This window comes from Pseudophryne corroboree, chromosome 6, assembly GCF_028390025.1.
Source record: "Pseudophryne corroboree isolate aPseCor3 chromosome 6, aPseCor3.hap2, whole genome shotgun sequence".
Lineage (NCBI taxonomy): Eukaryota > Metazoa > Chordata > Amphibia > Anura > Myobatrachidae > Pseudophryne > Pseudophryne corroboree.
The window spans coordinates 24519650-24544981 of record NC_086449.1 but is presented as its reverse complement, the minus strand read 5'-3'; the positions used below and the strand labels follow the sequence as shown (position 1 = coordinate 24544981).

General features: G+C 49.7%; 1 protein-coding gene across 1 annotated transcript; it reads right to left on the bottom strand.

Moving 5' to 3' along the window:
- Positions 1–1384: 1384 nt before the first annotated feature.
- LOC134935938 (zona pellucida sperm-binding protein 3-like) lies at positions 1385–6228 on the bottom strand. Its single transcript, XM_063930794.1, has 8 exons — positions 5678–6228; positions 3823–3941; positions 3080–3183; positions 2833–3010; positions 2639–2759; positions 2425–2516; positions 1931–2061; positions 1385–1628 (listed from the first exon to the last, which is right to left on the bottom strand). The coding sequence occupies exons 1-8, from the start codon at positions 6197–6199 to the stop codon at positions 1405–1407; spliced, it is 1491 nt and encodes a 496-aa protein (XP_063786864.1). The 5' UTR covers positions 6200–6228; the 3' UTR covers positions 1385–1404.
- Positions 6229–25332: the final 19104 nt, after the last annotated feature.

Genomic DNA, 25332 nt, shown 5'->3' with positions numbered 1-25332 from the left:
ATGTTACACCAAGTGCCTCCATCCAAGATCCCAAATGATATGATGGCAATCCACCATGGGTTGGCCTGAGGAACCCTACCTAGAGGAATGTACTAGCGTGAATGTGTGCACATGGTAGTTAATATAGATTGTAAGCTCCACTGGGGCAGGGACTGATGTGAATGGGCAAATATTCACTGTAAAGCACTGTGGAATATGTGCACTATATAAATACACCTCAACACAAGTCCACAATAGCAATAATACATTTTTATATATAAAAGTATGCACTTGAAGTTATCTACCCCCACTCACTATGGTATGTTATGCACCCCTTACTATTAGTTACCTTCACTCACTCCAGCAGACAAATCTCCACAACACAAGCATGTGTCTTTATCCTGTTGTTCATCTATGAGTGAATATTATAGATGGTGTGGATCATAGGATCAACAGTAACTAGGTTGACCACTATTGGTCAACACCTGAAATATGACATTGTCATTGGGTCAACATGACCAAGGTTGACATGGAAATAGGTCAACATGACCTTATGCAGGGTTAATTGTCCCATTCCTCACCGACATGACACTAAGCTCCTGAGGGAACTATTTGCAAGCCCCACCACGGCGAGCATACATTACCGCAGCATGCCACCATCCCTAACAGATCTAGAAGAGTATTGCGTAAAAGCCAGCATCCTGGTTAGGGGGTCCCTGGCAGAGACAGATTGGCCATAGGGATCACCAGGAAGATTCCCAGTAGGCCGAAATGTCTGCGGGGCCTATTGTGTGTGGTCATGTGGCCCCACCCCCAAAATGACAACCTCAGTACACTGCATTGTCCCCATTCATTCTCTCCTCCTCCCCCCCCCTCAGCAACTCTGCCATCCAATGATGCTGCCAGGGCTACACGGTATGTTATACCTCTTGTGCTGCCCATGTTGGGCCACTTCTACAAAATTTTACAGGGCCGCTTTTGCATCCCAATCTGCCCCTGGTCATTATGGCAGCATGAGGGTACAGAGACAGCTTCTGCATGGGGCAGGTGGGTCACCAGACTGAGTCTACACAGTACCCAGACATATCCATATCCATAGATAATTTTCAAAAGGTTCGTTACCATGGCAAAAGTCAGGAATGAGACTTGAAAAATGCCTGCAGTACTGGCAACTTCAAAACCCATTCCTACATCATTGTCCACACCTGTAGGTGGCCAAGGTTGTAGCAGACTTGCCCAGGATATGAAACCATAGGTGACCTGCTGGCTACAGCACACTGTTAACTTTGGCAATATGATACAGTAAGCCAATAGCTGGGTATAGTTGCAGATTTTACAGCAATTATATGAATCAAACCAGAAAGGGTTCTGTTTTAAGTTCGTAAGACTATTGACCCAAGAACAATTTTTTTTTATTAAAGCATTTTATTTCTCTGCATCCTGTACACAAGCATGTCTCTTTATGATGCATTTTACAGTCAGAACAAGAAAGCCAAGCAACACAACCAGACTGACCGACACAATGGCCACCAGCACCCACTGTTCCAGATGCCCAGACTCTATGGTCATTCTGGAAGCCTGGACATCTCCTGTTCCAACCACCAGCAGAGGACCCAAAGTCACTGATCCATGTTCTCCTGTAGATGAGCCTGCAGGGAAAGACAACCACTTCTGTTAACATCTATGCCCAATAATGTTGCATACTGTATGGTCATCAGTTTTGGACAATAGTCACTTAATTTTGGTTACATATAGAAGATTGCCAGGCATTATTCTATTTAATTCCCTCATGTATGCAAGTATTGCTCTCCACACAGGCTGAATGGACTTTCAGATCTTGTATCCAGACCCCTGACCACCCTCTAGTGCCAGTAGTGATCAGACCAAGGCTCACTATGAATCTAAGATTGCTGCCTACTACAAGGCAACCTCAAGAGGTTCTGGAACTCACCATCTGCAACTTCTCTTTTGCCAATTCTTCTTGGCCTTCCAAGAGGAGATACCAGGCTCCTGGATGTCCCAGCACAGTTCTTAGTGACACAGCACTGGCAGATCGTATTGGAGCCATCCACAGCTGTCCAGCTAAGGAGACATTACAGAATGTTAAGCTAGTGGGAAAGTTACTCTTTATTAATTCTATAGAGTCAGTGGGTCAAGTATTCCATATGGTCAGACACCTTCCATAGTGGAGATGGTGGTGGTAGGGCCTTCCAGACTTGTTCAGCTAACGAAGGTATAAAGAACATGTGATGCTATATGCCGTGTGATCTTATTAAAAAGTAGCTGCCTCTAGGGATATCCAGACTATAGTTCCAATAAGTGTCAAGAGTTTACCTAGAATCACTTGTTGTACAGTCTGCTTTATCCGACAACACTATCCTCACATTATAATCCTTGCCTGCTATAAGTGTAAGCTGTATGGAGGTTACAGTAGAACGGCCTCACCTGCTAGATGCCTTCACGTAGGAACAGGCCTTGTTCATGGGATCAGGGACTTGAGTGGCTGCAGCAGCTCTCAGAGTACAAGTGATATAGATCTGGGGGGAGGAAGAGGATATAGGACAAAGGAAACAGTAGATGTCCACAGCCACTAACATAGAAGAGTCACATGATCAGCATTATCTGCCATACTAGAGCTGTAGCAAAACCCAATCCTCACCAGAGAGACATCTATCCCAGTGAAACGGAAAGAATCAACCACGAACCGGAGCTTGTCTGGCTCAGGTCTTGGGGATATGAAGGCAGAAGAGGAATCTTCTTGCTGACCATCCACCAGGCACCTATAGAATACATTAGTTATTGGCACAAGGTGGAACCATGAGTTCAGCCTAAACAGCTACCTGTATAACATACCCATTGTTGGCAATGAGAGCATAATTAGGGGTGGACTGGACATCAGGAGACAAAGTGGCCACACAGCTATCCACAAACAGCATCATAGGGACATGGTTCTGAGTGTCCACAGAGGCCTCTATGTAGAACATGTCCCCCAGCTGGAAGTCAGAGGAAGGTCTGGGTGCACTCCAGTCATCTGTAAGAGAGTCAGGATTAGAAGAGACCAGATCCAGCACCATCATACTGTACCCCCCACCTCACTCACCCATCATTAGCTGCAATGAGAAGGACAGTCTCTCTTCGGAGGACACTGTGGTACTGAACGGAACCCATGTTGGCTTGATGGCATTGCTGCTCACATTACTATGTCTGCACAATACAAATAAACCCACCAGCATTGGTCCAGACTAACAGGTAGAAGAAAGCAACTATATTCATACATAGTGATTACTTGCAGCATCATACTGTAGGTCTGTTTGGATGCAGTTCTATCAACGGTCTATGAGTATGAGGTGGTGCAGATAGAGAAATTTCACCTACATTCTCAGAGCCAAGAGATCACTGTGGTCAGCAGACAGAATAGTACTATTTTCCACAGTTCACACTTTTCTGCACTCCAGTGCATTACATTGGCGAGACACATTACAGGCTTACAGTAATAGTATTATTTCCTATGGTGCTGCTTGGGCTACACCTACAAGGTCACTTCTCAATGGTGAATGTTGCAGGACACAAGCGGCACCACCTTCATATAACCAACACCATAAGCCTCTTGTTTTGCAGCCTCCTATCACCAGAAGGGAATTGCTCTCATGAAGAGCTTGAAGTCCCCTATTGTGTTGGTCAACACTTTGTTACAGAAGCCTGGTGATGTTATCCAGGGTGTGGTATACATTCCCAGTCCCCCTACCCTCAGACTGCCAAGTATAATGTTCTCCTACTGTAGCATTGAACCCATAAACTAAATCACTTAAAAAAGTTAAACAAATCCAGGGCACAACCACTCACCGGGGGTAGAAACACTGGATGGGAACCACAGCAGAGTTGGTCCTGGTGATGGGTACACCACTGGGGGATGTTGGACTGTAGGTCAGGGAGGTGGTGTAGATCAGCCAGTCTGCAGTCATCTGTAGGACAAAGAAGAGACAGTTACCATCATTCAGCCTGCAGACCCTGGTAATGCCAGAAGTTCTTATACAGGGACACAGTCTTTAATGAAAGATCTGTGGCCATGACATCTTATATCCAGGACATCCCGGCTACAGAACGCCGGCGGGGGAAGGTGAGCACAACAAAACCCCTTGCGGGTACGGTGGTGAGCTGTGCTCGCAACAGGTTCTATTCCCACTCTATGGGTGTTGTGGACACCCATGACTGGGAGTAGTCCCTGCTAGTTGGCACACCAACTGTCAGGATTTCACGTAGGTGGGATGTAGGGGGGTTGGTATTGTGATTGGTGATCAGGAGACCACCAGTCATATAGCTACATCCCCTTATTAGATAGTGCGACAGCCGTACATAGTGTACCAACGACACCATAGTAAAGCCTGCCCCATATCACATCTGCAGCAACCCGAGTATAGTATACCTCACACATTACCCTAGCACACTGACATATGTCAAATGTTCCCCAGCCTGGGCTATTCTCTCCTGGCGCTACATCACCGCCCAGGCAGGAGAGCAGAAGGAAGATCTCAGTTTCCACTGGAGACTTAAGGGGACATTTACTAAGCAGTGATAAGAGCGGAGAAGTGAGCCAGTGGAGAAGTTGCCCATGGCAACCAATCAGCACTGAAGTAACATCTATAATTTGAATACTATAAAATGATAGAGCTGCCGATTGGCTGATTTGGCCACTTCTCCGCTCTTATCACTGCTTAGTAAATGTCCCCTTTAGGCCCCCCATTTAACAAGCATGGGAGTGATATATAGCACAACGATAAAGTAACAAGCAATCAACTCCTAACTTCCATGTTACAGGCTGGGTTTGAAAAAAAAAAAAAAAGATAAAATAATATGATAGTTAGGAGCTGATTGGATGGTACTTTATCACCGAGCTAGTTACCACTCTCCAAGGCTTGATAAGTTTGGGCCTTTGTAGCACCTAGTCTATGGATAAGGGGGATTATTTTTTGACCTGGCCACTAAGAGTGAGCAACAGTCAGCCAACACAATCCTTTTGCCAACTTCCAACACAGGTGCACTACCAGGGGTAAAGCTACCATAGGCGCAGGGAGTGCAGCTTCTATAGGGCCCCAGAGCCGAGGGGCCACCTTCCCTGTTACATACATTTTTCCCCCCATTGGGCGATACATAGGGGGACTAGTACTTTTACATTGTGGCCTACGATATACCTAGGAGTGCCACTGGGCCGGTTCCTTTTAGGGTTATATAATATGAATGGTGTCATGGTGTGAATTAGGGGTACTGCATTGCATAGTGCGACATACAGTAATGTGACCCATTATGTGGCAGAGTGAGGTCTCTTGAAATATTGGGACAGGGGCTTCTTCAGAGTGTTGCTATGGGGTCCAGAAAGTTTTGGCTACACCCCTGTGCACTACTCAGACAATGTACATAGAATGGAAGCATAGTCAGTGCTCCCAGGCTCCCTAGCCACTGGTGTCCAGTACTCAGTATAGGACTCAGCAGTTACCAGAGCCCTGGTGTAAGGGAAGGTTTGTGAGATCTATACTCAGGGTGCACCAGTTACAGTACAGGGAGAGGCTTTGTAGAGCTCAAAGCATCAGTAGGAACCCCATGTCTCAGTTTCTCCACTAACTCATAGTAATAGACAGGGACACTAGGACACAGCCACCAGGCAAATAGACACATCACACCAAGATAGAGCATAGTCCATTACCTGTACTGCGTTCCCACACTCCTGGAGGCCAATCTTGAAGACCACACTGGTATCAGTGCTCTGGGGACCAGGACTGCAAGACTGGGGTCCCAAACTCAGGTCTGAGGCCTTCACCAGCTTCCCATTCCCATACAGGTCTCTCATCACAGTCACCACCATCATGTCCTCACCACACTGCACACTGATAGGAGAGTACTGGGGTGGTACCAGCTGTCTAGACTGAGCAGCTCTCCCATCATTCCTAACAGGGGACCCCCATCCTGACACAGGCTGAGCACCCCATCTAGAAGACCCCAGGCCAGACACTGGCTGAGCAATCCCTCTGGAAGACCCCAGGCCAGACACTGGCTGAGCAGCCCCCACATGAGACACTCTAGGAGAGCCCCTCACAGAGTGCTGGTGACGCTTCCACCAATCATCTGACTGGCGTCTAACCAAGACACGCTCCCCAGCACTGGCCAATCCTGAGCCATAAACCAGAGCCACCAGCAACAGCCAACTCCACCTCACACACATCCCCATTCTGCCTGAAGAACAAACAGCACAATACCAGTACTGCAGGGATCAGCCATTTATACCCCTCCCCCTCAGCTGCTAATACCCCCACCTGTGGCAGGTAATGAGCACACTCCTGATCACTCCTCTCATCACATGCAGCCACCTAATGAGGATACCATACATATATGACACAAGGCAGATAACCTTTGTATGACATGGCATTATGGGACTTTTAGTTCCACAACAGCTGGTAAGATAAATATGACATATATCTGCTTTGCAGTAAAGTAAGTGCTCTGCCCTCAGTTTCCAGAGTTTACTGAATATTGGGCGACCCCATATAGCCCATTATAGTGTCTGGTCCAGTTACTAAAAACATGCGGGAACGGCTCCATAAGTGATTATAAATAGGCCCCAGCAGAACGCCATGTTACGGTGACATGTTCGGTGTGTTTAATATGCAGTGTCGGACTGGGGCATGTAGGGCCCACCGGGGGAATGCAGCTGTTCCACAATGCATCAGCTGCAGTATATTACGCTGAGTCAGATAATGGGGAAGGCGGCTGATAGGGCTTCCTAATGCCTCTGCCCCTATATCCATCTATATCCACAGATTATCTGTAGTTAATTCTCCAAGATGTTTGGAACAACCTTCCTGCATAGATCTTCAAAAAATATGTGCAAGTGTACCTAGAAGAATTGATGCGTTTTGAAGGCAGAGTGTGGCCACACCAAATATTTATTTAATTTAGACTTCTATTAATTCGCTTTGCATTTTGTTAATTGATAAAAAACTAAACTATGAACATTTCTATTTTTGAAAGCATTTTTACTTTCCAGGTTTTTTTTTCCCACACCTGCCTAAAACTTTTGCACAGTGGACTTGAGGTACATTGAGGTGTATCTATTATGTCATTGGATCAATTTATAGCAGTTGGTCAGGACTAATACATTTCTAGCTCCCTTACTGTACTTGTGTCCATTGAGAAGGTACTGTATGTTAGAGAAGTGATTCACTGACCTGCAGTACATCCATCCAGGTAGGGTTCCCCAAGCCAACCCATGGTGGATTGCTATCCATATCATTTGGGATCTTGGATGGAGGCACTAACTCAGTGTAACATCTAGTAAGCAATTTATAACTGCTATGGAGTACAGGCAAGCCCCAGTTATATTATTGTTAGTTAATATTGTATGCCTATTTTGTGATGTACACCGGTAGTCAACAGTAGACACCAACAGAAGAAAAAGTCTTGTAGACACACCAGCCAGATAGACCTAACCAGGAACTTGGATTTATTATAGTGCACAGTGTTAGTACAGCTGTACTCCCAGTCATACACACAGCAGAGATGGAGCAGAGCATACAGCAGAACAGCCAGTCATGTATGTGTAGCGTATATTGGCCCTCATTCCGAGTTCGCTCGCTAGCTGCTTTTAGCATCCGTGCAAACGCTAGACCGCCGCCCTCTGGGAGTGTATCTTAGCTTAGCAGAAGTGTGACCGAAAGGATCGCAGAACGGCGTCTAAATTTTATCAAGCAGTTTCTGAGTAGCTGCAGACCTACTCCTACCTTCAGACTATTTAGTTCCTGTTTTGACGTCACGAACACTTTTTCCCAGACACGCCCGTGTTTGTATCTGGCACGCCTGCGTTTTTACACACACTCCCGGAAAACGGTCAGTTACCTCCCAGAAACACCCACTTCCTGTCAATCACACTGTGGCCAGCAGTGCAACTGAAAAGCGTCGCTAGACCTTGTGTGAAACTGCATCGGATTTTGTGAAAGTACGTCGCGCGTGCGCACTGCGCCCCATACGCATGCGCAGAAATGCCGCTTTTTTACCTAATCGCCGCTCTGCAAACGAAAGCAGCTAGCGATCAACTCGGAATGAGGGCCATTTTGTAGGATATTGCAGCATCCCCCATAGAGGTCAGTACTACACATCCATGTGTCACCGTGGCTCAAAAAACAGTGGCAATATGGTGCAGCACATGCGCAGACACCTAGTCTGCGCATGTGCTGCACCATACTGCCACTATTTTTTGAGATCTGATCCTTTACCAAGATGGCCACCATTATCTAAATGGTGGCCATCTTGGTAAAGGATCAGATGCTACAGTCATGGAGCATGATGGAGGCAGCGCAGTAGTGTATTCCATATACCCCCCCATGTTACACAATCATAGCTTCCTTACAGCAATCTCACATGGAATGAGGGTGGCACGTTCCGGAGTGTCAAAACTGGTATCTTATCACTACAGTGTCCGTCCTGGCAGGCACGTCGCTCCCGGTTCATGCAGCAGGCCATTGGTGCTATGCCAGTGCGATGCTTCCAGTGGATCGTTGCCAGTGGCGTAACTAGAAATTTTTCTCCCCCAAGCCAAAAAATCCTTCGGCGCCCCCCCATACACCCCGTAATTGGCACTAGCAAAGGTAGAAAAATGCGCGCGCCACAGGCGCGCGCTGGCAAAAAGGGGTGTGGCTTTGTCGAAATGGGCGTGGCTTTGCGTAGAGGGCGTGGCATTGCAGGAAAAGACTACCTTATACCCCAGTTTTGCAACCTGCACGCCCAGACGTTGGCCACCACAGGAAAGAAAAATAATCCTGATTCATGCTCCTTACATTATTTGTCATTTTTCCTCCTTATAGTAATGCCCAGTATACATTATTCCACATACTGCAATGGTCCTTAGACATTATTCCACACACAATCAGTGATCGCGCTGAGCCAAAAAAAAAGTGGGTCCCAGGGACCCTTCACTTTTAAAAATTGGGGTCCTACCGGTCGTTTTCTGGGTCCCATCGGAATGAAGGTTCTTATTAATTTTAATCTTGTTTGGACACTACAAAAGTGTTGCAAAATGGGGGGGATGGGGTGACAATGCTGCTGGGCTGTGTAGCATGCAGGACACCCTGCACCAGAGCTGTAACTAGACATTTTGGTGCCCTTAGGCAGAAAGTGAATTGGTGTTAGACCACTCAGACCATAAAGAACAGGTAGTGCGCGCCGTAGGCGCGTCGCAACATTTTAGGGGCGTGGCTTCATAGGGAAGGGGCGTGACCACATAATAGTGTCAATTCACATTACACCACACAGTAGTGGCGCTTATACACATTGCACCAGGTAGAACCTCCTATGCACACTGATCCAGGTAGATCACGTCATACACTTTGCTCCAGGTACAGCACGTCATACACTTTGCACCAGGTACAGCACGTCATACACTTTGCACCAGGTACAGCACGTCATACACTTTGCACCAGGTAGAGCACGTCATACACTTTGCACCAGGTACAGCACGTCATACACTTTGCACCAGGTACAGCACGTCATACACTTTGCACCAGGTACAGCACGTCATACACTTTGCTCCAGGTACAGCACGTCATACACTTTGCTCCAGGTACAGCACGTCATACACTTTGCACCAGGTACAGCACGTCATACACTTTGCACCAGGTACAGCACGTCATACACTTTGCACCAGGTACGCACCAGGTACAGCACGTCATACACTTTGCACCAGGTACAGCACGTCATACACTTTGCACCAGGTAGAACACGTTATCATACACATTGCCGCTAGGTAGAGCAAGTTATCATACACATTGCGTCAGGTAGAACACGTTATTATACACAATGCGCCTGGTAGAGCACGTTATCATACACATTGCATCAGGTAGAGCATGTTATCATACACATTGCCGCTAGGTAGAGCAAGTTATCATACACATTGCGTCAGGTAGAACACGTTATTATACACAATGCGCCTGGTAGAGCACGTTATTATACACAATGCGCCTGGTAGAGCACGTTATAATACACATTGCACTAGGTAGAGCACGTTATCATACACATTGCGCCTGGTAGAGCACGTTATTATACACATTGCACCAGGAAGAGCACGTTATCATACAAATTGCGCCAGGTAGAACACGTTATCATACACATTGCGCCAGGTAGAACACGTTATCATACACATTGCGCCAGGTAGAACACGTTATCATACACATTGCGCCAGGTAGAGCACGTTATCATACACATTGCGGCAGGTAGAACACGTTATTATACACATTGCGCCAGGTAGAACACGTTATTATACACAATGCGCCTGGTAGAGCACGTTATTATACACATTGCACTAGGTAGAGCACGTTATCATACACATTGCGCCTGGTAGAGCACGTTATTATACACATTGCACCAGGAAGAGCACGTTATCATACAAATTGCGCCAGGTAGAACACGTTATCATACACATTGCGCCAGGTAGAACACGTTATCATACACATTGCGCCAGGTAGAACACGTTATCATACACATTGCGCCAGGTAGAGCACTTTATCATACACATTGCGCCAGGTAGAACACGTTATTATACACATTACGCCAGGTAGAACACGTTATCATACACATTGCGCCAGGTAGAACACGTTATCATACACATTGCGCCAGGTAGAACACGTTATCATACACATTGCGCCAGGTAGAGCACGTTATCATACACATTGCGCCAGGTAGAACACGTTATTATACACATTGCGCCAGGTAGAACACGTTATTATACACAATGCGCCTGGTAGAGCACTGAGGCACATTGCAGTAACCACTCACTTATCACTTCCAGTTGCACGAAGGGGCCGTTTGACACAAGTGGTTCCGCCCCCAGCAGCTACTCACTGACACTCACCATTTTTTCTGACAGCACAGTGCAGTGAGTGCACTGGCACAAGTAGCCAGCCTGCGCCTGTAGTAGCCGCAGCCTGGAGGAGCTCTATGTGAAATCGCAAGCAGAGGCTGTTCTCTGGCAAGAAGGAGCTCGTCCAATCGCTTCCCCTGATGGGCTGGCCACTGCTAAATATACCGATAATCAGTTCCAACTGTGTCAAAGTAGTGGAGCCCCAGGTGCAATGGGAAAGTCAGTGTCACTGCACAGTTGTACTGATTACTGGTATATTTAGCAGTGGCCAGCCCGTCAGGGGAAGCGATCGGAGGAGCTCCTTCTTGCCAGCCTCTGCTTGCGATTTCACAGATAGCTCCTTCATGCTGCGGCGCCGGCTGGCTACTTGTGCCAGTGCACTCACTGCACTGTGCTGTCAGAAAAATGGTGTCAGTGAGGCCCTGACACTCTGAGCGGCCTCACATTGCACACACGGAGCTTGCAGCCCCCGGACATCCCGCATCTGCACCAGCTACTCCAGGTGAAGCGGGGCGATGCAGCACTGTCTACTGCTTACCTACAGCGGGAGCTGTGCAGCCCGGCCGGCTCCTGCTGGAAGGTAGTTGTCGGGTCTCGGTGGGGCGTTGAGCGGGTCCCGGGTAGGGGGGTGGCGGCGGGCAGATCCGGAGCTGTACTCCCAGTCGCAGAGGAGGGTGCTGGCGGCAGAGCGGCAGTGGAGCCGGATGAGCGGGGCCAGTCTGTCAGCCCTGCAGCACAGATTCATGTGCTAGCGGGAGCAGGATTCAAAGCGGAAGATGCTGCAGGCTGTGATTGGATGGAGACTACAGGAGGTGATTGGCCGAGGAAACAGCCAGTCACCTCCTGCATTCCGCTGACAGGCTTAACACATGCAAACACATATTCAGATGAGCGCGTCCTGTGGGACCCGCTCATCTTCTAAATGTGAGTCCCGGGCGGCTGTTTCTGGGTAAAATACGCGCCATAGCGCGTTTTTGCGATCACTGACAATAATGCACATGACACAATATGCACACACCGTAATGCCCCCTACACATTATGCCACACACCGTAATGCCCCCGACACATTATGCCACACACCGTAATGCCCCCGACACATTATGCCACACACCGTAATGCCTGTGACACATTATGACAGGAATCGCAATGCCCGTTATACATTATGCTACACACTGCAATGCCCCTGATACATTATAGCACATACAATGTCTGTGACACAGTATGACACACACCACAATGATCCTGAGACATTATACCACATACCACAATGCCCGTGACATAGTATACAACACACCGTAATGCCAGATACATTATGACACACACTGCAATGTCCGTGATACATTATGCCACACACCGTAATGCCCATTACACATTAAGTTCTACAGTAAGGCTTCCAATTACTTTTAAATTACCTGCTCGTTGCCAGGGGTTTCATGCTCTTGGTTCCATGCACGGTGCCAGGATGTCATGCTCGTTGCCAGGGGTTTCATGCACTGGGTGTCATGCTCGTTGCTAGGGGGTAGTGCTTGTTGCTAGGGCCGTGCTCCCAGTGCCACATATGCTCCCAGTACCAGATATTCCCCCACAGTGCCAGGTATATGCACCCAGTGCCAGATATTCCCCCACAGTGCCAGGTATATGCACCCAGTGCCAGATATTCCCCCACAGTGCCTGCTTCCCCCCCCAGTGCCAGGTATATGCCCCCCCAGTCCCGGGTATATTTCCCCAGTGCCGGGTATATGCCCCCCCAGTGCCAGGTATATTCCCCCAGTGCCAGGTATATGCCCCCCCAGTGCCAGGTATATGCCCCCCCAGTGCCAGGTATATGCCCCCCAGTGCCAGATATTCTCCCACAGTGCCAGATATTCCCCCCCAGTGCCAGGTATATGCCCCCAGTGCCAGGTATATGCCCCCAGTGCCATGTATATGCCCCCAGTGCCAGGTACATGCCCCCCCGTGCCAGTTATATGCCCCCAGTGCCAGGTATATGCCCCCAGTGCCAGATATCCCCCCCCCAGTGCCTGCTTCCCCCCCAGTGCCAGGTATATGCCCCCAGTGCCGGGTATATGCCCCCCCAGTGCCGGGTATATGCCCCCAGTGCCGGGTATATGCCCCCCCAGTGCCGGGTATATGCCCCCAGTGCCAGGTACATGCCCCCAGTGCCAGATATTCCCCCCCAGTGCCTGCTTCCCCCCCAGTGCCAGGTATATACCTCCAGTGCCAGGTATATGCCCCCCCAGTGCCGGGTATATGCCCCCAGCGCCAGGTACATGCCCCCAGTGCCGGGTATATGCCCCCCCAGTGCCAGGTATATGCCCCCAGTGCCAGGTACATGCCCTCAGTGCCGGGTATATGCCCCCCCCCAGTGCCAGGTATATGTCCCCAGTGCCAGATCTGCCCCCCCAGTGCCAGGTATATGTCCCCAGTGCCGGGTATATGCCCCAGTGCCTGCTCCCCCGGCCCCCCCCTATGTGTTGGAGGGACACGAGCGCATCGCGCGTCTCTCCTGTGTCCCTCCTGGCTCTCCCCCGGCTGGTCTAATAAAGGAAGTGCCGTTCGTGAGTTAATCAGAGCTCACGAACGGCACTTGCTTCCTTAGACCGGCCGGGGGAGAGCCAGGAGGGACACAGGAGAGACGCGCGATGCGCTCGTGTCCCTCCAACACATAGGGGGGGGGGGCGGGGGAGCAGGCACCGCAGGGAGGGAGAGCCGGAGAGGAGATCGCGGATTGACATGCGGACGCTCGTCCGCATGTCAATCTGTTCTAAATCAGTGGCGCCCCCGCAGCCCCTCGCCCCCAAGCCACCGCGAGGACTGCGGGGGCAGTAGTTACGCCACTGATCATTGCTCTCTCAATGCTGCCACTGCCCACTGACCCAGGACTGGTCCTCTATAGTGCTCTGCTTCCTGGTGTTTGGGCCTAAACCAAAGTTCCCTCCTAAACCGACCTTCGGCATCGCCAGCTTGGTTTCAGTCAGCTGACTCTCCACTGTCCAATCCAGGAGCTTCTCCCAACCAGCTGATCACAGCTTCCAATCACTGAGCACTCTGTGCTACAAAGGGGTTTTCCTGATGACACCAAATCTCCAGTACTATAGTCTCTTCTTACGAAGTAATAGCTCTGTGCTGAGCTCCACGATACTTTATATAGCTGGTTCCCAACTGCTTTGATCCAGTTCCAGTCTGGTAAATACCAAGTCTCTTCTAATCTCTGCAATACCATTTGCATCTATTAGAGACTGTTCAGTGTCATCCTTCTGGATGCAGCCCAATCTGGCCATCATTTCGATTCCAGTCTGGCCAGCATTCTGGTTCCATGCCGGTCATCATTCTGGTTTCAGTCCAGCCAGCATTTCTGGTTCTAGTCCGGTCAGCATTCTGGTTCCAGTCCGGTCACCATTCCAGTTACCATCTGGTTCCAGTTAGGGATGTGCACTTGAAATTTTTCGGGTTTTGTGTTTTGGTTTTTGGTTCGGTTCCGCGGCCGTGTTTTGGGTTCGAACGCGTTTTGGCAAAACCTCACCGAATTTTTTTTGTCGGATTCGGGTGTGTTTTGGATTCGGGTGTTTTTTTCAAAAAACCCTAAAAAACAGCTTAAATCATAGAATTTGGGGGTCATTTTGATCCCAAAGTATTATTAACCTCAAAAACCATAATTTCCACTCATTTTCAGTCTATTCTGAACACCTCACACCTCACAATATTATTTTTAGTCCTAAAATTTGCACCGAGGTCGCTGGATGACTAAGCTAAGCGTCCCAAGTGGCCGACACAAACACCTGGCCCATCTAGGAGTGGCACTGCAGTGTCACGCAGGATGGCTCTTCCAAAAAACACTCCCCAAACAGCACATGACGCAAAGAAAAAAAGAGGCGCAATGAGGTAGCTGTGTGACTAAGCTCAACGACCCAAGTGGCCGACACAAACACCTGGCCCATCTAGAAGTGGCACTGCAGTGTCACGCAGGATGGCCCTTCCAAAAAACACTCCCCAAACAGCACATGATGCAAAGAAAAAAAGAGGCGCAATGAGGTAGCTGTGTGACTAAGCTCAACGACCCAAGTGGCCGACACAAACACCTGGCCCATCTAGGAGTGGCACTGCAGTGTCACGCAGGATGGCCCTTCCAAAAAACACCCTCCAAACAGCACATGACGCAAAGAAAAAAAGAGGCGCAATGAGGTAGCTGTGTGAGTAAGCTAAGCGACCCTAGTGGCCGACACGAACACCTGGCCCATCTAGGAGTGGCACTGCAGTGTCACGCAGGCTGGCCCTTCAAAAAACTACTCCCCAAACAGCACATGACGCAAAGAAAAAAAGAGGCGCAATGAGGTAGCTGAGTGAGTAAGCTAAGCGACCCTAGTGGCCGACACAAACACCTGGCCCATCTAGGAGTGGCACTGCAGTGTCACGCAGGCTGGCCCTTCAAAAAACTACTCCCCAAACAGCACATGACGCAAAGAAAAAAGAGGCGCAATGAGGTAGCTGTGTGAGTAAGCTAAGCGACCCTAGTGGCCGACACAAACACCTGGCCCATCTAGGAGTGGCACTGCAGTGTCACGCAGGATGGCCCTTCAAAAAACACTCCCCAAACAGCACATGACGCAAAGAAGAAAAAAAAGAGGCGCAATGAGGTAGCTGTGTGAGTAAGCTAAGCGACCCTAGTGGCCGACACAAACACCTGGCCCATCTAGGAGTGGCACTGCAGTGTCACGCAGGATGGCCCTTCAAAAAAATACTCCCCAAACAGCACATGACGCAAAGAAAAATTAAAGAAAAAAGAGGTGCAAGATGGAATTGTCCTTGGGCCCTCCCACCCACCCTTATGTTGTATAAACAGGACATGCACACTTTAACCAACCCATCATTTCAGTGACAGGGTCTGCCACACGACTGTGACTGAAATGACGGGTTGGTTTGGACCCCCACCAAAAAAGAAGCAATTAATCTCTCCGTGCACAAACTGGCTCTACAGAGGCAAGATGTCCACCTCATCATCATCCTCCGATATATCACCGTGTACATCCCCCTCCTCACAGATTATCAATTCGTCCCCACTGGAATCCACCATCTCAGCTCCCTGTGTACTTTGTGGAGGCAATTGCTGCTGGTCAATGTCTCCACGGAGGAATTGATTATAATTCATTTTAATGAACATCATCTTCTCCACATTTTCTGGAAGTAACCTCGTACGCCGATTGCTGACAAGGTGAGCGGCGGCACTAAACACTCTTTCGGAGTACACACTTGTGGGAGGGCAATTTAGGTAGAATAAAGCCAGTTTGTGCAAGGGCCTCCAAATTGCCTCTTTTTCCTGCCAGTATAAGTACGGACTGTCTGACGTGCCTACTTGGATGCGGTCACTCATATAATCCTCCACCATTCTTTCAATGGGGAGAGAATCATATGCAGTGCCAGTAGACGACATGTCCGTAATCGTTGGCAGGTCCTTCAGTCCGGACCAGATGTCAGCATCAGCAGTCGCTCCAGACTGCCCTGCATCACCGCCAGCGGGTGGGCTCGGAATTCTGAGCCTTTTCCTCGCACCCCCAGTTGCGGGAGAATGTGAAGGAGGAGATGTTGACAGGTCGCGTTCCGCTTGACTTGACAATTTTCTCACCAGCAGGTCTTTGAACCCCAGCAGACTTGTGTCTGCCGGAAAGAGAGATCCAAGGTAGGTTTTAAATCTAGGATCGAGCACGGTGGCCAAAATGTAGTGCTCTGATTTCAACAGATTGACCACCCGTGAATCCTTGTTAAGCGAATTAAGGGCTCCATCCACAAGTCCCACATGCCTAGCGGAATCGCTCTGTCTTAGCTCCTCCTTCAATGTCTCCAGCTTCTTCTGCAAAAGCCTGATGAGGGGAATGACCTGACTCAGGCTGGCAGTGTCTGAACTGACTTCACGTGTGGCAAGTTCAAAGGGCAGCAGAACCTTGCACAACGTTGAAATCATTCTCCACTGCGCTTGAGACAGGTGCATTCCACCTCCTATATCGTGCTCAATTGTATAGGCTTGAATGGCCTTTTGCTGCTCCTCCAACCTCTGAAGCATATAGAGGGTTGAATTCCACCTCGTTACCACTTCTTGCTTCAGATGATGGCAGGGCAGGTTCAGGCGTTTTTGGTGGTGCTCCAGTCTTCTGTACGTGGTGCCTGTACGCCGAAAGTGTCCCGCAATTCTTCTGGCCACCGACAGCATCTCTTGCACGCCCCTGTCGTTTTTTAAATAATTCTGCACCACCAAATTCAAGGTATGTGCAAAACATGGGACGTGCTGGAATTTGCCCAGATTTAATGCACACACAATATTGCTGGCGTTGTCCGATGCCACAAATCCACAGGAGAGTCCAATTGGGGTAAGCCATTCCGCGATGATCTTCCTCAGTTGCCGTAAGAGGTTTTCAGCTGTGTGCGTATTCTGGAAACCGGTGATACAAAGCGTAGCCTGCCTAGGAAAGAGTTGGCGTTTGCGAGATGCTGCTACTGGTGCCACCGCTGCTGTTCTTGCGGCGGGAGTCCATACATCTACCCAGTGGGCTGTCACAGTCATATAGTCCTGACCCTGCCCTGCTCCACTTGTCCACATGTCCGTGGTTAAGTGGACATTGGGTACAGCTGCATTTTTTAGGACACTGGTGACTCTTTTTCTGAGGTCTGTGTACATTTTCGGTATCGCCTGCCTAGAGAAATGGAACCTAGATGGTATTTGGTACCGGGGACACAGTACCTCCAACAAGTCTCTAGTTGGCTCTGCAGTAATGATGGATACCGGAACCACGTTTCTCACCACCCAGGATGCCAAGGCCTCAGTTATCCGCTTTGCAGCAGGATGACTGCTGTGATATTTCATCTTCCTCGCAAAGGACTGTTGGACAGTCAATTGCTTGGTGGAAGTAGTAAAAGTGGTCTTATGACTTCCCCTCTGGGATGACCATCGACTCCCAGAGCCGAATCCCTTTGCTATGATGTCTGCAATAAAGTGGAAAAATGTTGCATTAATACAAAAATTAGTTGTTTATATTGGTACAAAAAAACATTTACATGGTACTCAGTGGTGGAACTAGCGAGCGGTGGGCCCAGGTGCAACAAAATGCTTTGCCCCCCCCTCCTCATCCCGTCCAAGTCCACCCCTCTCCCCCCAACTCCAAATTAGAGATCCTTTGCATGCTCCCGTGTAATATTATACACTGCTCAAAAATATAAAGGGAACACTTAAACAACACATCCTAGATCTGAATTAATGAAATATTCTTATTAAATACTTTGTTCTTTACATAGTTGAATGTGCTGACAACAAAATCACACAAAAATTATCAATGGAAATCACATTTATTAACCCATGGAGGTCTGGATTTGGAGTCACCCTCAAAGTGGAAGTGGAAAAACACACTACAGGCTGATCCAACTTTGATGTAATGTCCTTAAAACAAGTCAAAATGAGGCTCAGTAGTGTGTGTGGTCTCCACGTGCCTGTATGACCTCCCTACAACGCCTGGGCATGCTCCTGATGAGGTGGCGGATGGTCTCCTGAGGGATCTCCTCCCAGACCTGGACTAAAGCATCCGCCAACTCCTGGACAGTCTGTGGTGGATGGAGCGAGACATGATGTCCCACATGTGCTCAATTGGATTCAGGTCTGGGGAACGGGCGGGCCAGTCCATAGCATCAATGCCTTCGTCTTGCAGGAACTGCTGACACACTCCAGCCACATGAGGTCTAGCAATGTCTTGCATTAGGAGGAACCCAGGGCCAACCGCACCAGCATATGGTCTCACAAGGGGTCTGAGGATCTCATCTCGGTACCTAATGGCAGTCAGGCTACATCTGGCGAGCACATGGAGGGCTGTGCGGCCCCCCCAAAGAAATGCCACCCCACACCATTACTGACCCACTGCCAAACCGGTCATGCTGGAGGATGTTGCAGGCAGCAGAACGGTCTCCTTGGCGTCTCCAGACTTTGTCACATCTGTCACATGTGCTCAGTGAGAACCTGCTTTCATCTGTGAAGAGCGCAGGACGCCAGTGGTGAATTTGCCAATCTTGGTGTTCTCTGGCAAATGCCAAACGTCCTGCTTAGTGTTGGGCTGTAAGCACAACCCCCACCTGTGGACGTCGGGCCCTCATACCACACTTATGGAGGCTGTTTCTGATCGTTTGAGTAGACACATGCACATTTGTGGCTTGCTGGAGGTCATTTTGCAGGGCTCTGGCAGTGCTCCTCCTGTTCCTCCTTGCACAAAGGCGGAGGTAGCGGTCCTGCTGCTGGTTGTTGCCCACCTACGGCCTCCTCCACGTCTCCTGATGTACTGGCCTGTCTCCTGGTAGCGCCTCCATGATCTGGACACTACGCTGACAGACACAGCAAACCTTCTTGTCACAGCTCGCATTGATGTGCCATCCTGGATGAGCTGCACTACCTGAGCCACTTGTGTGGGTTGTAGACTCCGTCTCATGCTACCACTAGAGTGAAAGCACCGCCAGCTTTCAAAAGTGACCAAAACATCAGCCAGAAAGCATAGGAGCTGAGAAGTGGTCTGTGGTCACCACCTGCAGCACAACTCCTTTATTGGGGGTGTCTTGCTAATTGCCTATAATTTCCACCTGTTGTCTATTCCATTTGCACAACAGCATGTGAAATTGATTGTCAATCAGTGTTGCTTCCTAAGTGGACAGTTTGATTTCACAGAAGTGTGATTGACTTGGAGTTACATTGTGTTGTTTAAGTGTTCCCTTTATTTTTTTGAGCAGTGAATATATATATATACACAGTGGTGCAAGTAGAAAAAAATTGTTAGTTGTACTGTGTACGCGTGCCACAGTGCAAGATACATATGTGCCCCCCACAGTGCTAGATATGCCCCCACAGTGCCAGATACACATATGCTCCCGTAGTGCCAGATATGCCCCACAGTGCCAGATATGCCCTCATAGTGCCAGATATGCCCATACATTGCCAGATATGCCCTCATAGTGCCAGATATGCCCCCACAGTGCCAGTTTAGATATTTTTACCTGCACATTGCCAGGGGTTTAATGCACGTTGCCAGGGGTTTCATGAGCGTTGCCAGGGGTTTTACATGTTGTGTCATGCTTTTCCCAGATGTTTTATGCTCTGGGATCCATGCTCGTTGCCACGGGGAATACTCGCTGCCTAGGGGTAGCTAGGGATGGCCACTGACCATCGATGGTGACCATCGATGGATAACCCACTGATGTCCATCCCTGGCATTTGCATTTGCTGGTGGGCACTTGCCCGCCAGCACTATAATCCTCTCCCCTTCCCTCCTCCCTCCTCCCCTGTACTTCGCTCGGCTGGTGGAGTTTTCCGGAATGACGCAATCGCATCATGATGTCATAATGCGATCGTGCCATCCACCTGGCCGGCTGAGCAAAGTAAGGAGGAGTGGTAGAGGGGGGAGCACTGGCATGCCCGGAAAATTTCCAGGGTTGCCAGTCTGCACAGCGCAGCTGACCCCGGAAATTTTCCGGGCACGCCACTGAAGAGGATAAATGCCGCTTGCTTTGGGCACCTTGACAGCGGTAGGCCCCAGTGCAAGGCACTGCTTGCACTCAGAGGTGTAGCTAGGTGCCATGGTGCCTGGAGCAAGGGTATGTTTCGGCGCACCCTCCCCTTTACTGAATTGGGTGCATCTGATATTTGAAAATAAAAAATAATAAAAAATTGGTGACAGGGCCGGTTCGAGACCTTGTGGAGCTCAAGGCGAAAGTTTTCTTTTGGTGCCCTTAATTTTTAAAAATGGGGCAGTGCGCACCAAAGGCACATAACAAAAATGTAGGAGCATGGCTTCATGGGGAATGGGCATGGCCATAGAATAGTACCAGTTCATATGACACTGCACAGTAGTGACCGTTCTTCACATTACACCACACAGTAGAGCCCCTTATACACGCTACACCACAGTAGAGCCACTTATACATGTTACTCTACAGCTTCTAATGCAGAGACAGGTGCTGCAGCAGCAGCTTGGACAGAGAGAGGTGCTGCAGCAGCAGCTTGGACAGAGAGAGGTGCTGCAGCAGCAGCTTGGACAGAGACAGGTTCTGCAGCAGCAGCTTGGACAGAGAGAGGTGCTGCAGCAGCAGCTTGGACAGAGACAGGTGCTGCAGCAGCAGCTTGGACAGAGAGAGGTGCTGCAGCATCAATGTAGAGAGAGAGGTGCTGCAGCAGCCAGGGCAGAAAGAGGTGCTGCAGCAGCCAGGGCAGAGAGTGGTGTAGCTGGACAGAAGTAACTCTGCTGCACAGCTACAAGCAGTGAGACATATAAAGAGGACGGCAGTGTCTCCTGCTGTCACCTGTGGCCTGCCCTGTTCCATACCAAGTCTGCCCTTTCTGTTTCACATCCTCCTGCACTGTGGCTGCCTGAACAGCGGCCCGCGATATAGCGGGTGGAGGGAGGGGGGAGTCAAGCGGCAGGGCGAACTCTAACTTTTTCAGCACCCGGAGCTCGCGCTCCACCGGATCCACCCTCGCTACACCCCTGCTTGCACTGCCGGTAGTTCCACCACTGATGGTACTGCATACCTTGCGTAAAGCTGGATGAAGCGGAACCTTCTCCAGGTCGAACATAACTTTCAGGAACTGATCCTACATTAAGGCAGAAAATATTCTGTACAGATGATTGCAGCATCCAAAAATATATACTGTATTTTTCAGTGACGTGCGGTGAGGTCCGGGCCTGGGGAGGCACTGCAGCTAAACCCCCCCCCCCCCCCCCCGAAAAAAAAAAGTGCAGTCCCCCCACACCACTAAAACCAGCACCAGGCAGAACCAGCCAGGGGGGATAATGCCATAGCAGGGGAGACACTCAGTGTGGGGTCCCCCTGCCATGCCATTAAACACCCCCCAAACCAGTCAGCCCAGGGCTGGAATTCCTCGGAAAGTGGGGCCCCCAAAAAATCTAAATGGGGTCCCCCCTCCCGAGCAACAACCAGCACTGGGCTGATAGCCCAGTGCTATACCCCGCACCCCTGGTGGCGGTGGGTGCGGGGTTCATTGTAAGCTAATACTGTTCTTTACAGGTGGCCTACAGATCCCAGCAAGCCTGCCCCAGCATGCTGGCACTTGGAGAACCACAAGTGCCAGCATGCCCGGACATAAAGGGCCCGCTGGCACCTGTAGTCCACCTGCAAAGAATAGTAATATTGTTCTTTACAGGTGGCCTACAGGTCCCAGCAAGCCTGCCCCAGCATGCTGGCACTTGGAGAACCACAAGTGCCAGCATGCCCGGACATAAAGGGCCCGCTGGCACCTGTAGTCCACCTGTAAAGAAAATATTGAAAAAAAAACAAGACACATTCTTTAAAAAATCCTTTATTAAACTGGGTCCTCTTCACCTGGGGGCGGCGGCCTTTAAGCTCTTTTGCATGGCCGCCGCCTTCCCAGGGCTTCCGGCGTCTTCACCTGGGGGGGCGCCACCTCCCCAGGGCTTCTGGGGTCTTCCTCCGGCGACTTCACCTGGTGTGCGGCGGCTGCTAAGCTCTTTTGCATGGCCTCCGCCTTCCCAGTACTTCCAGCATCTTCACCCGGTGGGCGGCGGCTGCTAAGCTCTTTTGCATAGCCGCCGCCCATCCAGGACTTCCACGGCGTCTTCAGGAGCTCTTCTCCGCTCCTCCTCCGCCGTCGGACTGACAGCCGCTGCCTCGCGCTGACTTATAAAAGTCAGCGGGAGGGGGCGGGGCGATGACGCGGCGAGCCATGATTGGCTCGCGGCGGCCATCTTGAATTTCAAAAATGACGCTAAGGCGCCATTTTTGAAATGGGTACCGCTTCCGCTGCCAAACTCTGCACAAGGGGTCTGAATGCCGCGTCCCGCCACCGCTACCGCCGCTCGCCTCTCTGCCGCCAGCACCTCCGCCGCCCGGCCCGCCGCATCCCGCATCTCCGCCGCCCGCACCTCCGCAGGTACCGACGCCCACAGAGTGATTGACAGCGGATCCAGTGACGGATCCGCTGGCCAATCACTGTGCCTTCACTCACAGGGACGTGCTTTCATAGGATGAAAGCACGTCCCTGTAGGAAAGCGGCACCACTAATGGTGCCGCTTTCCCATGTTATTTCAATGGGCTTTTCCTGCCCATTGCTAGGCCCCGCCCGCGCCCACCCCCGCTCCCCATACCTTTCCTAATCACTACGGGAGGCACCACGATCGGTGCCTCCCAAACTGATTTTCACATAGGTAAAATAATAAAGAAGATACTTATGTGTCATAAGTATCTTCTTTATATTATTTTACTCATTAATGACAGGGGAGGCACTGCCTCCCCTGCCTCCCCTGACTGCACGTCCCTGGTATTTTTCATTGTTTGTACTGTGGTCAAAATTGCCTGGAAATGAATGTTATTGGGGTTAATAATACTCTAGGAACAAAACAAAAAAAAAGGGCAAATCATGTGATTTTAGTAAAACAGGTATCGCCGGTCAGCGACGGGATGGTGCGAAAATTCCGGTCGCACGGGCGTCTGCAAGGTGATCGACAGTTAGAGACTATTTGGGGGTGGCAACTGAGCGTTTACTGGGAGTGTCCGGAAAAACGCAGGCGTGCCCGAGCGTTTTCAGGGAGGGTGTCTGACGTTCATCCTGTTCTCATCGTACTGTAGGAGTAAGTCTTGGGCTGCGCAGAGACTGCACAAAGTGGATTTTAGCAGCTCGGCGTACACATGGGATCGCACACTTGCATGGCGAAAATACACTCCCACTGTAGGCAGCGACTATCTGATCGCTGGACAGCAAAAATCGCAGCCCAGCGATCATATCTCAATGACCTCCTTTATCAATAACTAGATCAGGGGTCCAAGAGAGGTAGAGTATGTATGTAGTGGAAAGAAGGATTGATTGATTGATTGATTGATTGATTGATTGATTGATTGATTAGTAATTTAATTTAATTTGTTTGATTTTAATAATGGAAATTAATCATTGGGAGCATTGGTGACGGTCTTCAATGCATAGACAACAATTTATTGGTTATATTATTGCACTAATCCGATTTTTACTTTTTCTTTGATTTTGCATGCCCTGAATTAAGCCGTCTATGGGGGTAATTCCGACCCGATCGCACGCTGCACTTCTTCGCAGCCGTGCGATCGGCCCGGAACTGCGCATGTGCGTTGTTGCCGGGCGACAGACGACGACGCGTGCGAAGAAAGCGGTCGCAGCGGCGACCACAAGAAGATTGACAGGAGGAAGGCGTTCCGGGCCGTCAACTGACCATTTTCCGGGTGTGGTTCGGTGAACGCAGGCGTGTACAGGCATTTGGAGGGCGGATGTCTGACGTCAATACCGGGACCTGCATCGCTGAGATCATCGCACCAGGTATGTCTAGGGCAAGTCTTGTTTTACACAAAACTTTTTTAGCATAGCAGAGCTGCACAAGCGATCGCAGCCTTGCTATGCTAAAATACACTCCCCCATAGGCGGCATCTAGTTGATCGCACAAGCAGTGAAAAGTTGCTACGTGCGATCAACTCGGAATGACCCCCTATGCCTCTCCTTTCACTTGTTTGTCCTCCATATCTATCAAGTATCAACAAACATGATCCAATTGGGGTACAGCACACACTGCAATTAGTACAAAAAATGTACAACCTACAGTGTCACAATACGTGTATGAGTCAGAGATAATAATCTAACACTGCGGTTTAATTTCGCCAACAGCATCGCACAATACTGGTATGAGTAGGAAATAATAATATACTGCGGTCTGACCAGCAGTGTCACAGTACTTATAAAAATAGAATTAAAGTTATATAATAGTACACTAGGGTACAGCACAAACAAACAAAAAAGATTTATTTATTTATTTTTACAATTAGAATTACAGGCTTTTTGTTTTTAGCTTTTATTATTTTAATTTTACACTGGATGGACTGACAGATCACCCCTTTCAGATACAGCAGACAGAGCACCCCAACTGATACAGCAGAGCAGACAGAGCACCCCAACTGATACTGCAGAGCAGACAGAGCACCCCAACTGATACTGCAGAGCAGACAGAGCACCTCAACTGGTACAGCAGAGCAGACAGAGCACCCCAACTGATACTGCAGAGCAGACACAGAGCACCCCAACTGATACTGCAGAGCAGACAGAGCACCTCAACTGGTACAGCAGAGCAGACAGAGCACCCCAACTGATACAGCAGAGCAGACAGAGCACCCCAACTGATACTGCAGAGCAGACAGAGCACCCCAACTGATACATTAGAGCACACAGAGCACCCCAACTGATACAGTAGAGCAGACAGAGCACCCCAACTGATACTGCAGTGCAGAGCAGACACAGAGCACCCCAACTGATACTGCAGAGCAGATAGAGCACCCCAACTGATACAGCAGAGCAGACAGAGCACCCCAACTGATACTGCAGAGCAGACAGAGCACCCCAACCGATACTGCAGAGCAGACAGAGCACCCCAACTGATACAGCAGAG

Coding starts and splice junctions, on each gene's coding strand:
- LOC134935938 (XM_063930794.1), bottom strand. CDS start 6,199: ATGGGGATGTGTGTGAGGTGGAGTTGGCTGTTGCTGGTGGCTCTGGTT. Junction 3,184..3,822: donor ATCCAGTGTTTCTACCCCCG/GTGAGTGGTTGT, acceptor TGTATTGTGCAG/ACATAGTAATGTGAGCAGCA. Junction 3,011..3,079: donor CTCATTGCAGCTAATGATGG/GTGAGTGAGGTG, acceptor ACTCTCTTACAG/ATGACTGGAGTGCACCCAGA.